Source organism: Silurus aristotelis, assembly GCF_946808225.1.
Source record: "Silurus aristotelis genome assembly, chromosome: 6".
Lineage (NCBI taxonomy): Eukaryota > Metazoa > Chordata > Actinopteri > Siluriformes > Siluridae > Silurus > Silurus aristotelis.
Window position 1 is genome coordinate 34,643,975 of NC_139579.1, and position 16,067 is coordinate 34,660,041.

Below are 16,067 nucleotides of genomic sequence, written 5' to 3' on the forward strand. Positions count from 1 at the left end.
GTAGAACATCAGTGTGATTATTAAGCATTTTTTGCAACATGCGGAGGTCCGAGGCGAAGCGACGCCCTCTGCGGAGGTCTGAGGCAGAGGTCTGGGGCAGACTCTGAAGTGCGATAGCGCCCTTGGCGGGGCTGTCATACCCCAAAGTCCCTCCGAAGACGGCCCCCACTGGGGGCATCGGCCAGTTGTCGTTCCTCGCTGGGGTGCCGCTCAGTTCTGGAGTTCCATTGGGGGTATTGCTTCGCCTGGGTTTTTTTTCTGGGGGTGCCGCTCTGCTTCTAAACACCAACGAGGCCGTCGCTCTGCCCCCAAGCCCTGACGAGGCCGCTGCTCCGCCCCCGAGCCCAGAGTCCCTCCGAAGGCCCTTGTTGATGCCCGCTGGTAGTGGTCAGGCCTCTGCGGAGGTCTGAGGCCAAGCGGCACCCTCTGCCGGAATCTGGAGTGGAGCAGCCCCCTCTGCGGACTCTGGAGCAGAGCAGTGCCCTCCGCAGGTGTCGAGTGATACCCCCAGTGGAACTCCAAAACTGAGCAGCACCCCAGCGAGGAACGATGGCTGGCCGATGCCCCCAGTGGGGCTTGGAGACTGGGCAATGTACTCAGTGGGGCTTGGACACTGGTGCAGTCGCGCTTGCGTGAGGCAGAGCTGGTGCAAATGCCTCCTGGAGCGCAGCTTTCCTTTACAAACTTTGCTGTTGTTTTGGAGGAGGCAATTATTCTGAATGACATTTCAGATCTACAATCTGCTGTGTCCTACCAGTTTGGCCTTGTCTTTGCCTTGTATTTTGAATATTAATTGAGAAGGTGTTTATAGAAATGGGCACTCACTGCTCTGCAAGAATACAGTCCTTAAAAACTAAACTCTTGCTGCAAAAGTTGAAATCGTGTGAGCATCTTTGAAGTTTGAACAGATATTAGCATCTTAATGTTAAAATCTGAAACAGATTGTTGAACTGTGAATTGATAAATTGATATTGTTTGGAGACGGTTTAATGTTATTACTTTACATACTTTTTTTGCCCTGCAAGGATACTATTGCTGGGAATGTTGAAATTTAGTTATGAGCATCTTTTGAATTAAATAAATATTAACATCCTAATGTTAAAATGTTAATTAATCAAAGGGATTGTTGAAGTTGTTGAAATGTGAAATTTATGTCTTACAATGTCATTACATTTTTTTGTTTACTTGTACGCTTATTTTTTTTCATTTCAGATTATATATATTGTCATTTTATTTGTATTTAATTTTAATTTTAAAAATGTTAATGCTGATTGCATTATTTTTTTTTTAAGGAATATGTTGACATTGTTGACAATTTTACATTGTTGAAAGGTGGCAGACCATCCAGTGTTAACCTGCAGTTTTACATGTTTATTGGTGTTTTAATGTTTTAAGCATTCTAAGGAATAGAGTCAAAGTCTTTACATATTAAAAGTTTAAAAGTGTTACATTTATCTCTAGTTTGTATTTTTTTTTTATTATTTTAGATTTAAAAATTTTTGCAGATATCTTTATTTTTATTATTTTGACTGTCATTTATATTTATTTATATTTATTTATTTTTTCTGTTAGGAAGTATGACTTTTATTTGACCTTGTTTGTATTTCTTTAAACATTCAGTAAAAAAACAAACTTCAAGCCTGCATTTAGTTTTATTTTATAACTGTGTAAATTCAAACTAGAACATAATATCTTTGTCCATAAAACCCGCAGAAAAGAGTTCACATAACATTATTTATTGAGACACTTTATGCACTTTATGTGGCGAGTTACTTTAGTCCTTAACTCTGTTTTCTTTGTGTTGTGTGATTGAGCTCTGTGTTGTGTGATGGGGCTCTGTGTTGTAGCTCTGTGTTGTGTGTTGGAGCTCTGTGTTGTGTGATGGAGCTCTGTGTTGTGTTATGTAGCTCTATGTTGTGTGATGTAGCTCTATGTTGTTAAATGCAGCACCAGGGTTCTGGAAGAACGGTGTCTCATTTTGCTGTTTACTGCGTCAGCTATATATGGGTCAAATGACAATAAAAGCTTCTTGACTTGTCTTTGGAGAAGAACGACTCTTCTTAACTCTCAAAAACTGTCCCATAAACCAGATGTCTGGCGTATTTATATACAAGTTACTTTATTGCAATTTGCTAAAGCTGTACAGTAAAACCGTTCCTCCATGAGCATAATTTGTTCTTGAAAATTGCTCGTAGGTCCATTTGCTTATACGTTCGAACTGATTTTTTTCCATAGGAATGAGTTTAAAAGCGATTTAATCCGTTCCGAAACCTCATTCGATCGCTTATTTCTGCACATAAAAAGTATTTTTAGCATATTTTATCAAACAAATACACCGCAAATTACTGTAATGTAAACATAATTAAACACTTACCCATGTGGTAGTGGTTGATTGCAAGTGTGAGACGCACACCACGCTCGTAACCTTCCTGGTTTCCATGGTAATTCTATTTACTTTCGTTTTCATAGCACCTGATCACTGAGTTTCCTGGGAGACTTTTTCAAGATTTCTAGTTAAATAAAATTATAACGCTAAAAAAAGTTATGTTTTTGCTGCACTTAACAACGAGAGCGACCGAGTGATACGTCATCAACTAAGTGACTTATGCGGCCCTCCGAAGTGTGGGTTTGCTCTTGGTTTTGAAATTTGCTTGTGAAATAGGGTAAAATTTTTCGAGCGAGGTCGTACAACAGGGTTTTACTGTAATAAAATCTATGCAGGTAATTTAGTCAAAGTACACTGAAGCACATCCATAGCTATTGTCACTGTTCTGGAGTAAAGAGTTAGGTTGAATGTTTATTATTAGGGTTTAGGGTAGAGGTTTAACCACTTCACCACACCATCATATCTGTGACCTTACTAAGGAAGTGGGTTTGGTTACTCCTGTAAGTTCTGGATAAGGGCTTCTGCCAAAGATCATAAATGTATGATTTTTCCTTCACCACAGTCACCATTGGATCACTGATTAGGGAGAAACTTATAGACACTAAACTTCTACATTCCAACTATAACTATATCTCATGTAATGCTGCTTTGGGGAAATGTACTGTTAAAAACACTATTTTATTAAAAAAAAATTAATTAGGGCTGTCAGAAATAATTAGTTTATTAATGTGTGATTAATGGAGCGTGCATTTCTGTTTGACCATTTTTATAAAAAATATAAATAAATATAAAAGGCAAAATTAAAATCTTCAATGCAACACAAATTTATTCATCCCTTCTTTACTCAGATATATATTTAAAAAATCCAGTGTAACAACCTTTAAAAAATTTGTTTTACTGATGCATCTCAAATCAAACACAAAAATCCAACATGATGCACACGTCTAGCTATTAAAACCATCCGGGTGGAAACATAGCAAAAGTTCCATTCGATGTCCTGATGATTTACGCAATTTAAAACACCATAATTTCTTTTAAACATTAACACGTATATTTTTTCTTTATGCCCTATATTGAGTTTGGTTTCAGTAATAATAACCATACATTTGCGAAAAGCATCAATATTTGTCTGTGCCCATGTTGATTAGATTATTAACAACTTTAAGTATTAATTTAAGGTACATTTAGAACAGATAGAAATGTGTGTATAAGTTGTGATTACACAGTAAAGCATGAAGTTGTGATTAATCACGTTACCTCATGGCAATCATGCGGTTAATAACAATTAAATATTTTAATCGATTGACAGCCCTAATATATAAATAAAACTAAATTGATTGGAATATAATATAAATGGACAGTAAAGCATGACGAGAAAGGGAGTTTGGTCTGGAGGGGGCAATAAGTATACAAATGTACTGTATGTGTCTTTGTGTGAATGTAAAGGAAATTATTATTTTCTTTGACAGATGAGGGCAAAGGAAATAAACCATACATAAATGTTACATTCCTTCCACGTATAAGGCCGCTGTTGAGCCACATGATTTAGCTCCCTGTTATTGATCTGTTTGCTGCCAATTTTTCCTCGCCTACAAGTTTCTTTAAACAGATAGCTCCAGAGGTAATTGAACCTGTTTTAAAAATAATAAACTCTTCCATTAGCACTGGTTATGTACCAAAATCCTTCAAACTGGCAGTTATCCACCCCCTTATTAAGAAACCTGACCTTGACCCATGTCAGCTGTCCAACTACAGTCCAATATCAAATCTCCCCTTTATATCGAAAATTTTAGAAAAGGTTGTAGCACAGCAGTTCTGCTCATACCTACTTATGAATAACATTTTTGAACTGTATCAGTCAGGATTTCAGCCTCATCATAGCACAGAGACGGCGCTAGTTAAGGTGGTAAATGACTGTTATTGGCCTCTAATCAGGGTTTTGTCTCTTTACTTGTTTTGCTCAACCTTAGTGCAGCTTTTGACACCATTGATCACACTATGCTACTTGCTAGACTTGAGAACGTTGTTGGAATAAAGGGAACAGCTCTCTCTTGGCTCAAGTCTTATTTGACTGATCGCTATCAGTTTGTTGATGTAAATGGTGAGTTCTCCACACTCTCTGAGGTAAAGTTTGGTATCCTCAAGGATCTGTCTTAGGCCCTCTGCGTTTCTCTTTATATATGCTGCCCCTTGGTGAAATTATTTATAAATATGGGATTTGCTTCCACTGCTATGCTGATGATACACAGCTGTATATTTCAGCAAAGCCAGATGAGAGAGATCAGCTTAACAATGTTGAGAAGTTTGTAAAGGACATTAGACATTATGCTTGATAACTTTCTTCTGCTCAACTCAGATAAGACGGAAGTACTTTTACAAGGACCACATGCAGCTAGAAGCAAACTTTCCGATTACATAGCATCTCTGGACGGTGTTTCTGTGTCAGCGTGTATGGCTGTCAAAGACCTTGGTGTTATTATTGACCCGAGTCATTCCTTTGTGGCTCACGTGAATAATATCACCAGGATCTCCTTCTTTCACCTTAAAATATTGCTAAAATTTGAAATATGATGTCGTTACAGGATGCAGAAAAACTAGTTGATGCTTTTGTAACATCTAGATTAGACTACTGTAACGCTTTACTGTCTGGGTGTTGGAGTAAGTGCAGAAATAAGCTTCAGTTAGTTCAGAATGCAGCAGCAAGAGTCCTCACTAGATCTAGGAAATATGACCACATCACCCCTGTTTTAATCAGTCTACACTGGCTCCCAATCAAATCTCGCATTGATTATAAAATACTACTACTGACGTATAAAGCACTTAATGGTTTCTCACCGCAGTATCTAAGTGAACTTCTGTACCAGTATGATCCTCCACGCCTACTTAGATCAAAAGGTGCTGGCTATCTGTTGGTTCCTCAAATAATAAAGACTACAGCAGGAGGCAGATCTTTCTCTTATAAAGCCCCACAGTTATGGAACAGCCTTCCAATCAGTGTTTGGGACTTAGACACAGTATCAAGGTTCAAGTCGAGGTTGAAAACGTATTTATTTAGTCAAGCCTTTGATCAGTAGATTTTTTTCTTAAAAAATACAAATAAAAATTAATTGAATTGAATTGGTAGCGACATTAGCTTCTGCAAAGAGAGAAGGTAAGCGCCGCAGGGATGCAGGGAGTGTGGCACGGAGACGCAGCGTCTCGTTCCCTCTGGGAACTAGGGTTGCGTTCGTAACCTAGAGACATTCCCCTTCAGGAACTCGAGCTGCGTCGAAACGCTATTGGAACGAGTGTCCAATCATGCCACACTGACCAGACAGAGGAGCCCGGGGTGGCTCTGAGGTCAAGGCCATAGAACCTGACAAAGGTCAGCGGGGTGGCCCAACCCGCAGCGTCACAGATGTCCTGGAGTGACACTCCAGTGGACCTGGCCATAGAGGCCGCCACACTCCGGTGGAGTGAGCCCTGACCCCGATCGGAGCAGGGACCAGGACTCGCATGCTGAAAGGATGGCATCCGCTACCCACCTTCTTAATGACCGCCCATCGGCCAGGAGACCTGCCCTATTAGGGCGACAGCAGACGAGCAGCTGCACCGACCACCTCCAAGGACTCGTCCGGTGGAGATAAGCACCCAATGCTCGCACTGGACACAGCCGAGCCTTGTAACCCCTGGTTGGGGGCTATAAACAGAGGAGGGCAGAATGCCTGTAACACAACACAACGTGTGGGAGCCATAGGCACCTTAGGCACGCACCCAGCCTGGTGTAAAGAAACACTCTGGCCATGCCAGGGGGCAAACTCCAGGCGGGACGAGGCAACTGCCAAGTCCCAGACAGGCACTCTGAGTCGCGTCCCGGGCCTCAGCCTCTGGGCGCCGCGGAGGAAACGTGTCAACAATGGGTGCCTACCCAGCGAACACGGAAACCCTCAGGGTCGAAGGGGTTACCTGTAAAAACTACAGAACCAAACCGACCGGGCAGTTAACCGGGTCCAAGTCATGGTGCTCACACTGTGATGCGAACAGTCGCCATCGTGCGGCGTACGACCTTCTAGTGAAGGGAGCTCTGGAGTGGAGAAAGGCCTCTACTACCTCGGTAGAGAGAACAGCTGCACAGAACTGTGCCCCCTCAGGGGCCCCCTCAGGGGCCACAGCCTCCACAACTCCGGGCGGGGGTGAACCAGGGTTCCGCCCGCCATCGAGGCGCTACCAGGAGGAGACAGACTCCCTCCTGGTGAACTCTTTCCAAAACTCCCGAGAGCAGCGCGATCGGGGGAAAGGCGTACAGGCGTAGCTTTGGCCAAGACCGTCCCATGGCAGCCACTGTCTTGACAGGGCACCTGCTCTGACATCCAACCATACCGGGATGTAAACGGCTCTAAATGAGAGGAGTTCATCCCGGGACCACAAGAGGACCTCTCGAGCCAGTTGTTTGCAAGGGGCGAGACCAGAGGCCCCGCTGGTGGTTGATGTACACATGGCGATCTCTCAGGACTGGGAGGAAGTGTTTTAACCCCAACAACACTGCCAGCATCTCCTGGCAATACATGTGCCACGAGAGATGTGGGCCGTTCCACAAACCCTGGGCGGAGTGGCCACTCATGACCACTCCCCACCCCGTGAGGGAAGCGTCCGTTGTTAGCGTTACGCGACGACAAGGAGTCCCTAAAACGGGGACTCGGGACAGAACATAGGGTCCTCCATGCATCCAAGGCTCAAAGGGAGACCTTGATGGTACGATACAGACCCCTTCTGGGGGGGAAACCCTCCTGCCCCAGAGCTACCACTGGAGGGGCCTCATGCGGAGAAGGCCGAGTGGAAATACACTGGACGCTGCCGCCATGAGATCCAGCAGCCTCTATAATGAATCGGGGCAAGCAGGAAACACGCAGACGGAATTCTGCCTGCATTTAAGCTCATGACTGCACAGATAACACACACAAAGCGCTTACCTGAACGAGCAGAAGGTAATGTCGCTACCACCGCACAGCCATTTTGTAGCTGCCTGGTTTACGCGACGTCGCCTGTCTATGACGTCACGGCTTGCCTATTGGCTAGATTTTACACGTGGTTCAGAGCGTGGACAACGCAGGGGCATTCCCATAGCGTTTCAACGCAGCTTGAGTTTCTGAAGGGGAACTTAGCATTACAGGAGTACATCCAGAGTCTAGAGAGAATTTGTGAGTGTGAGAGCGGTCAAGCATCTGGATGCCCTAGGTGGAGTTAGCATTTCCCCGACTCAGGCATTAGAGCCCTCGCAGTGGGGCAAGTGGGTGATGACTCGGCAGCACCATTCATCTCCGCTTTACTTGTCCAACAGGTTTGCTCTCCTTGGTGAAGCACCTGCTGAGAAACCTGTATAGGAGACTCTATTTTGAGCCACGTGAAATTAGCTAGACCTTCAGGGGCTCCAGCAGCACAGGTCATGTGTATTTTGGGAACCAGGGCACAAGACATAGCAGGTCAGCTTAGGTTTCTAGGAAAGCACAGGTTCTCGAGAATAGTTTTTCACATAGGAGCTAATTATATATGCATTTGACAGTCAGAGGTTACTAAGAGTAACATTATAGAGGTGTGTAAATTAGTGAAGGCAATGTCCGATGCTGTAATATGCTCTGGCCCCATGTCACCCATGTGGCGTGGTGATGTAGCTTACAAAAGGTTATGGTTGCTGAACTGCTGGATGTCTGAGTGGTGCTCCAAAAAACAACGTGGGCTTCATAGATAATTGGAGCAATTTTGAGGGCAAGGCTGTTCGGCCTTTTAGGGTGGGACGGTATCCATCCCACTCGGAAAGGTGCTGCTCTCATTTCTTGTTGTATAGGTCATAGTCTCAGAACAGCACTATATAACCAGTGACTGCCCAGAGCCAAGGCCAGAGAGCAGACAGACAGGCTAAACCGACCGTCTGCTAGCCGCACAGAGTCATCATTTAGGATCCACCATATTGAGACTGTGTCTGTCTCCTAAACGAAACCAAAATGTAGAAATTCTCAGAAAGTCTGTTTAAGTAACCTGATTAACATTAAATTAAATAAGAATGAATGCAGAGCAGCACCTATGATCTAAAGATAGGATTGTTGAATATTAGGTCTCTCACATCAAAAGCGCTGACTATAAATTATTACTGACCAGGGGTTTAATATAATGTGTTTGACAGAAACGTGGATTAAATGAATATGTAGCATTAAATAAAGCGAGTCCTCCTGGGTATAGTTACATACACCAGCCCCGTCTAAATGGCAGAGGGGGCGGAGTCACAGCTATTTATAATAATAATCTAAGAGTCACAAAAAAAAACTAAACACAAATATAACACAGTTCTTTACACCAACATAAAATATTTAGCATCCAAAAGCAGGTCTAGTCAGTCAATTCCATTAGTTGTTATTTATAGACCCCCAGGGGCCTGACTCTGATTTTCTCAAAGAATTAGCAGATTTCATTACAAATCCAGCTACAGCTACTACATCAACAGATGCAGGCTATTTGTTGGTTCCTCAAATAATAAAGACTCCAGCAGGGGGCAGATGTTTTTCTTATAAACCCCACAGTTATTGAACAACCTTCCAATCAGTGTTCGGGACTCAGACACAGTCTCAGTGTTTAATTCGAGGCTAAACAAACATTTATTTAGTTGAGTCTTTAGTCAGTATGTGTTAGTGAGGTAAAGGAGCAGATCTGGAGGGATCATGGATATCAAGTGTTTGGTGAAATGGGATATTTGGATGCTGTCATCTCCTCACTCTCACATGTTCATTCAGGTTTGTTGATGGTGATGTGGTGCGTCGTCTCTTATCCCAGAGATCCTCATGTCTCTGTTACCTTTTGCTTCTCCCTTTTAGTTTTGCTACTATAGCGAGTCTTGCCAGAGTCCCAACTGCACAGTGTCCTTAACTTTTTATACAACAACAAGGACACATAATAATCCAAATCCTTTACTCACAGTCACACCTCTTCTCTCTCTCTCTCTCTCTCTCTCTCTCTCTCTCTCTCTCTCTCTCTCTCTCTTTCTTTTTCTCTCTCTCTCTCTCTCTCTCTCTCTCTCTCTCTCTCTCTCTCTCTCTCTCTCTCTCCTTCTGTCAAGTTAAACATGCTCCTGAGGCACCAGTGACCACTGTTCCTGCTCCTCTCCACTCCTTGGATCTGCCCACTTCCCAGCCTGCCTCTGGATGGTGTTTTCTTCGATTAGATGAGACTGTGCAGCTTAGGATAAGGTTCCCACTTAAGTCTTGTTCCTCTTAAGGTTTCTTCCTTCTGCATCTCAGGGAGTTTTGCCCTTACCACTGTCACCACCGGCTTGTTCATCAGGGACAAACTAAAGCTGCTTTGAGACAATGTTTATTGTTAAAAGTGCAATACAAATAAACCTGAATTTAATTGAGTCTGTGACTTCACTCAGAAAATGGTTTTGGTTTTTTTTTATGTTAAAAATGTCTATTTTTTCTTTTAACATGGGGCTTTTGATTCTTTTAGAAAGTAAACCTAGCCTTCTCCTCACAAACACTCAGCAAAAGATGTCTTCCTTGTCTGAGTCAAGTGATGTGGGATGTGAGATGTGGAATAATGGAGTGTGTGTTGTTGAAGCTTTTCTGGCTCGGAGCAGCTGCAACACTTCAGCTAACTGCGACTCGAGTGTGTTAATGTGATTCCCAAGTGACAGCAACTCGGCCCTAAGCTCAGTACGCAAATCAAGCAGTGTGCTTTGGAGGGTATATTCAGGGATTGGCATGACTGTGGGCAGAGACTTTTTGTCCAGCTGACTCACTGGACTGTGGTCTGTAGGTGTTCTAGCTCCGCCCCCTTTATCCAGTCTCAGGTCACTCTTGGTGAAGCCGCTGTCACATGAGTCAGTCTTTTTTAGATTCCCGGGCTCAGACAATTTACAACCGCGCTCCGGAAGAGTTTCCATCGATTCGGCTTTAGCTACATTGGTCCAGCTCACTGGTTGGCCCCTGAGCTCCCTAAAGCGAGCCCAACTCCGACCGCCATGGTTCTCTGATGTCCGGAAAATTCCAAGTGCATTATGAGCTTGTAGCTTTTCTTGGCCTGAGAGATTCCTCACATGACCAGGTCTTGTATTTGAGGGAATTGGGGTGGCTGGACTCTCAGTGACGGTTACAATACTGGTGATGTCCTTGTGGGTGTGACACTCTTTGACAGTTAGTTCATCACTGTCTATCCATTCTGCAGCCATTCGCGCTTTTTTTTGCTGCCTAAAGCGTTGAAACAAACGGCGTACTGGATGATCAGGAGGAAGGTCAAGTGGTGCCTCGTTCTTCCTCTTCAGTCGCTCCTCTTCCTCACGCTTCATATCACTGATCTTCCTAAACACAATCTGGGAAAAAACAAGGGAAATTACAAACTCTCCCACACAAATTGTATTGCTACATATTGTAGTACTTATGTATAAACACACAAAAATGTTAATAGTTATTGTTTTAGATTTTAGAGTTTTTGTAGATGCATAATTGTCTGAATATTTTCATATTTTCAAATCTTTCAAAAAGATTTATGTATAATACAAACATATTTCATCACAATTTAAAAAATTTTAAAATAAAAATATATTTGCAGTTTCATACATTTTTCTTTTACTATTAGGTGGACTATTATACATTTATATGTACATCAGCTTTAAGTTTTTTAGAACTTTAATGTAATAATTATAATACTTTAAAAAAATAAAAAAATAAAATGTTTTTTTTTAAAACAAAAAATTATTTGTGGTTTAACATTGATTAGCGGACTCCTTGCAGTACCACTGCAGAACCCCGTTTGAAGATCCATGCTTTATACAATTACAGTCTAATCACACCCAGTCCAGATTTCATTTAATTTATAAACAATATTAACAGGGGGTGCTATTAGCACCCCAGGTTCCTTTTCAGTACAGTCGCTAAATTAACAACAAATCAGGGATCTGAAAAATGTGTTCCATCACAGTTTAGTAGTGAAGACTTTATGAATTTCTTCACTGAAAAAATAGATAACATTCGAAAAACAATTGTAGCAGTTCAACCTCTGACAGCATCTCCCGACACAATCGTACTTACAACCCCACAACTACACTGTTTTACATGTATAGGACAGGAAGAGCTGTATGATGCTATTATGAAAGCTAAATCAACAACATGTCAGTTAGATCCAATTCCCACTAAACTACTGAAGGAAGTGTTATATACAGCTGGTGAGCCTCTTTTAAATATTATTAACTCCTCACTATCGTTAGGTCATGTCCCTAAATCCCTCAAGTTAGCAGTTATTAAGCCCCTCATTAAAAAACCTAATCTGGATCCAAACACGCTATCGAATTACAGACCAATTTCAAATCTCCCATTTATGTCTAAGATTTTAGAAAAGATTGTCGCTGCCCAGCTATGTAACCACTTGCAGGAGAACAATATCTTTGAAGAGTTTCAGTCAGGTTTTAGGCCCCATCATAGCACAGAAACTGCTCTAGTTAAAATCACTAACGACCTGTTTTTAGCTTCAGACCAAGGCTACATCTCCCTATTAGTTTTACTAGATCTTAGTGCTGCGTTTGACACTATAGATCATGATCTTCTCCTCGATCGCTTACAGAATTACATCGGTATTCAGGGACAGGCATTAAGCTGGTTTAAATCCTACCTGTCCAATCGTTACCATTTCGTAGATTTAAATGGAGAGCTATCCAGGATAATGCTAGTAAATTATGGCGTGCCACAAGGGTCAGTTCTGGGACCCCTGCTTTTTACAATATACATGCTTCCATTAGGAAATATTATTAGAAGGCATGGAATTAGCTTCCATTGTTATGCTGATGATACCCAGCTATATATTTCATCCAAACCAGGCGATACAGCTCAATTAGCTCGCATAACTGAGTGTGTTGAAGAAATAAAAGATTGGATGACCCATAACTTTCTGCTATAAAATTCTGATAAAACGGAGATTTTGCTCATCGGCCCAAAAAATAGTACACAGAAGCTCCAGCATCTCAGCCTGCATTTAGACGGTTGTTCTGTAACTACTAGTTCAACGGTAAAAGACCTGGGAGTTATTTTAGACAGCAACTTATCTTTTAAAAATCACATCAATCAAGTTACAAAAACAGCCTTCTTTCACCTTAGAAATATTTCTAAGCTAAGAAATATGTTATCTATATCTGATGCAGAGAAGCTCGTCCATGCGTTTATGACCTCTAGAATAGACTACTGTAATGCATTACTAGGTGGATGTCCTGCATCATTAATAAACAAGCTTCAGTTAGTTCAGAATGCCGCAGCAAGAGTTCTTACTAGGTCAAGAAAATACGATCATATAACCCCAATCTTATCGTCCCTACATTGGCTTCCTATTAAGTTTCGAATAGACTACAAACTACTGCTACTCACTTATAAAGCAGTAAATGGTTTGGCTCCCATGTATCTATCCAGTCTCTTAACACGCTACAATCCGTCACGCTCCCTGAGATCTCAAAACTCTGGGCTTCTAGTAGTTCCTAGAATAGCAAAGTCCACTAAAGGTGGTAGAGCATTTTCACATTTAGCTCCTAAACTCTGGAATAGTCTTCCTGACAGTGTTCGGGGTTCAGATACACTCTCCCAGTTTAAGTGCAGATTAAAAACATATCTTTTTAGCAAAGCCTACACATAACACACATCACACACATCACATCATAACCTTGTGCTCCAGAACATCTGATCACATGCACATTATCAACTTGTGCTGTTAATATCATGAACAGCAGCTACGCTAATTCCTCTCCACTGCTTCTCTTTCTCTCCCCATCCCGAGGCATCCTGAGGTTTGGCCAGCTCCAGTCACGTCCCACCTCGTGAAGATTATGGACCTATGGATGATCATGGAGAAGTAGATGCCGAGTGTTTAAAGGCCCTGGCATGGAGAAGCTGATGCTGGATCTATGATGATCACAAATTGTTCTGTATTGTTGAAAGATTTATGACCAAACTTTTGATGTCACCCATATGAGGATGGGTTCCCCTTTGAGTCTGGTTCCTCTCAAGGTTTCTTCCTCATATCATCTAAGGGAGTTTTTCCTTGCCACTGTCGCCACGGCTGCTCATCAGGGACAAACGCACACCATTCACCTTCACTGTTGTTTTCTGTAAAGCTGCTTTGAGACAATGTCTGTTGTGAAAAGCGCAATAGAAATAAACTTGACTTGACTTGACTTGACTTGACTATTAAGCAGTTTGACGTAGCTGCCTTTTTTTTTATTTGTTTGCTTTGTTGTGGTGATGCAGCTTACAGCAGGTTTTGGTCTCTGAACTGCATAATGTCACAGTGGTGTCCCTAAACTAAGAAAAATGCCAATATCTGATGCAGAGAAGCTCGTCCATGCGTTCATGACCTCTAGACTGGACTATTGTAATGCATTACTAGGTGGATGCCCTGCATCATTAATAAACAAGCTACAGTTAGCCAGAGTTCTCACAAGGTCAAGAAAATATCACCATATAACCCCAATCTTCTCATCCCTACACTGGCTACCAGTGTTGGGCAGTAACGCGTTACTAGTAGCAGTACTTGACCGTACTTGACAGTAACTAATACTGTAACACGTTACTTTTAAAAAGAAAGTAACTCCATTACCGTTACCGTATGGTGCGTTACCCGTTACTTTTTTAAATGAATGAATTTTGGCTAAAGTGTAGCCTACAATCTAACCTGTTTACCGCAGTGACGCATTGTAGGATTGGTGGATAAACCACTGTAAACACAAAGAAGATGCGGCAGTAATGGCGAGTCGAGGCGAGAGCAAGACGAGTTTCTCAAAGTGGAAATATGCTCATTATTTCACTTCAGTTGAGCATAAAGACAAAAGTGTCTTTCTGGTTCGAAGGTTGTATCTACTGCGATAGAAGCTCCTTCAGAAACTCCATGCCTCAAAGAAACTAGAAGCTAGAAGATAACGCGGTGTTCTGTTCTACATTGTTGATAGTTTTCATACTTAAGCTGTGACAGGAACATTTTTAAGAGCTCAACACAACAGCTTTTATGATGCAGAAGCCACTTTAGCTTTTTTATTCTGAATAAATTATTCAGTTTGTTTTGTTATTTATTTCAAAAATCCTTGTGATATATTCAGTTTGTCCTGGTCTGACTTAAATAAAATAGTGTTTAAAAATTCCTTTGTGTTTAAGTCATTTTTGTGTTTGTATAGACCATAACGCATAAAGGGGCATTAATGGGAACATTAAAGAAGGTTCTTCAAAAAAATAACTAAAAAGGTTACTTTTAACAGTAAAGCATTACTTTTTGGTTTAAGTAATCAACAAAGTAATTGAGTTACTTTTTGAATGAAGTAACGAGTAACTGTAACTAGTTACTATTTTTTAGTAACGAGCACAACACTGCTGGCTACCTGTTAAGTTTCAAATCCACTACAAACTACTGCTACTTACCTACAAAACACTAAATAATTTAGCTCCTATGTATCTCTCCAGTCTTCTAACATGCTACAATCTGTCATGCTTCTTCAGATCTCTAAACTCTGAACTTCTAGTAGTTCCTAGAATAGCAAAGTCCACTAAAGGTGTTAGAACATTCTCACATTTAGCTCCTAAACTCTGGAATAGTCTTCCTGACAGTGTTCGGGGCTCAGACACACTCTCCCAGTTTAAGTGCAGATTAAAAACATGTCTTTTTAGCGAGTTCTACACATAACACACATCACATATCATAACCTTGTGATCCAGAACATCTGATCATGCATATTATCAACTTGTGCTGTTAATATCATGAACAGCAGCTACGCTAATTTCTCTCCAGTGCTTCTCTTTCTTTCCCTATCCTGAGGCATCCTGAGGTTGCTCCAGCTCCAGTCGTGTCCCAGCTCATGAAGATTATGGACCTTCAAAGAAGTATATGCCGAACTCGCAAACATCCCGAACCATCTAGAGATGTTCCAGCGCCATTTGGATCCCACTTCATGTAGGGTTTGAACATTGGACCTCTTTGAATGTTAAAACTGTTAGTCTTTGTCACCGCTTTTGGGCCTCACAGTTAAAAAAGCCCTGCCTACATTTAAATGTTAACAGATGCTGAAAAAAGTGGACTACATACACAATTTTGATATATTTGAAAAGAAGACACTTTGAGATTAACTGTCCATTATTTAAAGTTGATATTGCTTGAAAAGATTAGTTATAGACAATATAAGTACCTAAAATATAAATTGCCTGCATTTAACATTTAATTATTTCATATATAAATACACAAAATCAGTTCTGGAGCAATCCAGAAAAGTACTGGGTTGAAAGCCACATGTCTCATGAGTTTATATTTAAAATATTATGAAGATTTTTATTACAAATGAGATTCCTACAAACATTTATCTGAGACTGTATCTGATTTCTTTCTCCTTTTCTCCCTCCCCCTGTTTGAGAGTCACCTGCTAAACTCAGGTGTTCATTCATACTCTATTCATGCAGTCTGCAAAGAAATGAACTGGTGACCATTACAGTTTTTCTCAGTCGCTTTGGAGCGTTTCTCAGATCAAAAATTACATTATTTTAGTTCATTTGTGCTCTTCATACGAACATTTCTCGTTGCTTTTATCAAATTGCGAATGCTTTGGTACATCATTCAATTGATTGTGTACAAGTGTCTGCTTTTTCCTACATTATCAGTTGTTTATGTCATGTTGTTCAAAATATATTATACTAGTTTCACC

General features: G+C 41.3%; 1 protein-coding gene across 1 annotated transcript in view; it reads right to left on the bottom strand.

Moving 5' to 3' along the window:
* Positions 1 to 8,074: 8,074 nt before the first annotated feature.
* Positions 8,075 to 16,067, bottom strand: part of kcnh1a (potassium voltage-gated channel, subfamily H (eag-related), member 1a) — a 121,481-nt gene continuing 113,488 nt past the window's right edge. Inside the window, exons 11-12 of the mRNA XM_083544593.1 lie at positions 9,511 to 10,721; positions 8,075 to 9,350 (exon numbers count right to left, since the gene is read on the bottom strand). Coding sequence (XP_083400719.1) covers positions 9,891 to 10,721 — 831 coding nt within the window. The 3' untranslated portion in view covers positions 8,075 to 9,350; positions 9,511 to 9,890. The remainder of the gene's footprint in view (positions 9,351 to 9,510; positions 10,722 to 16,067) is intronic.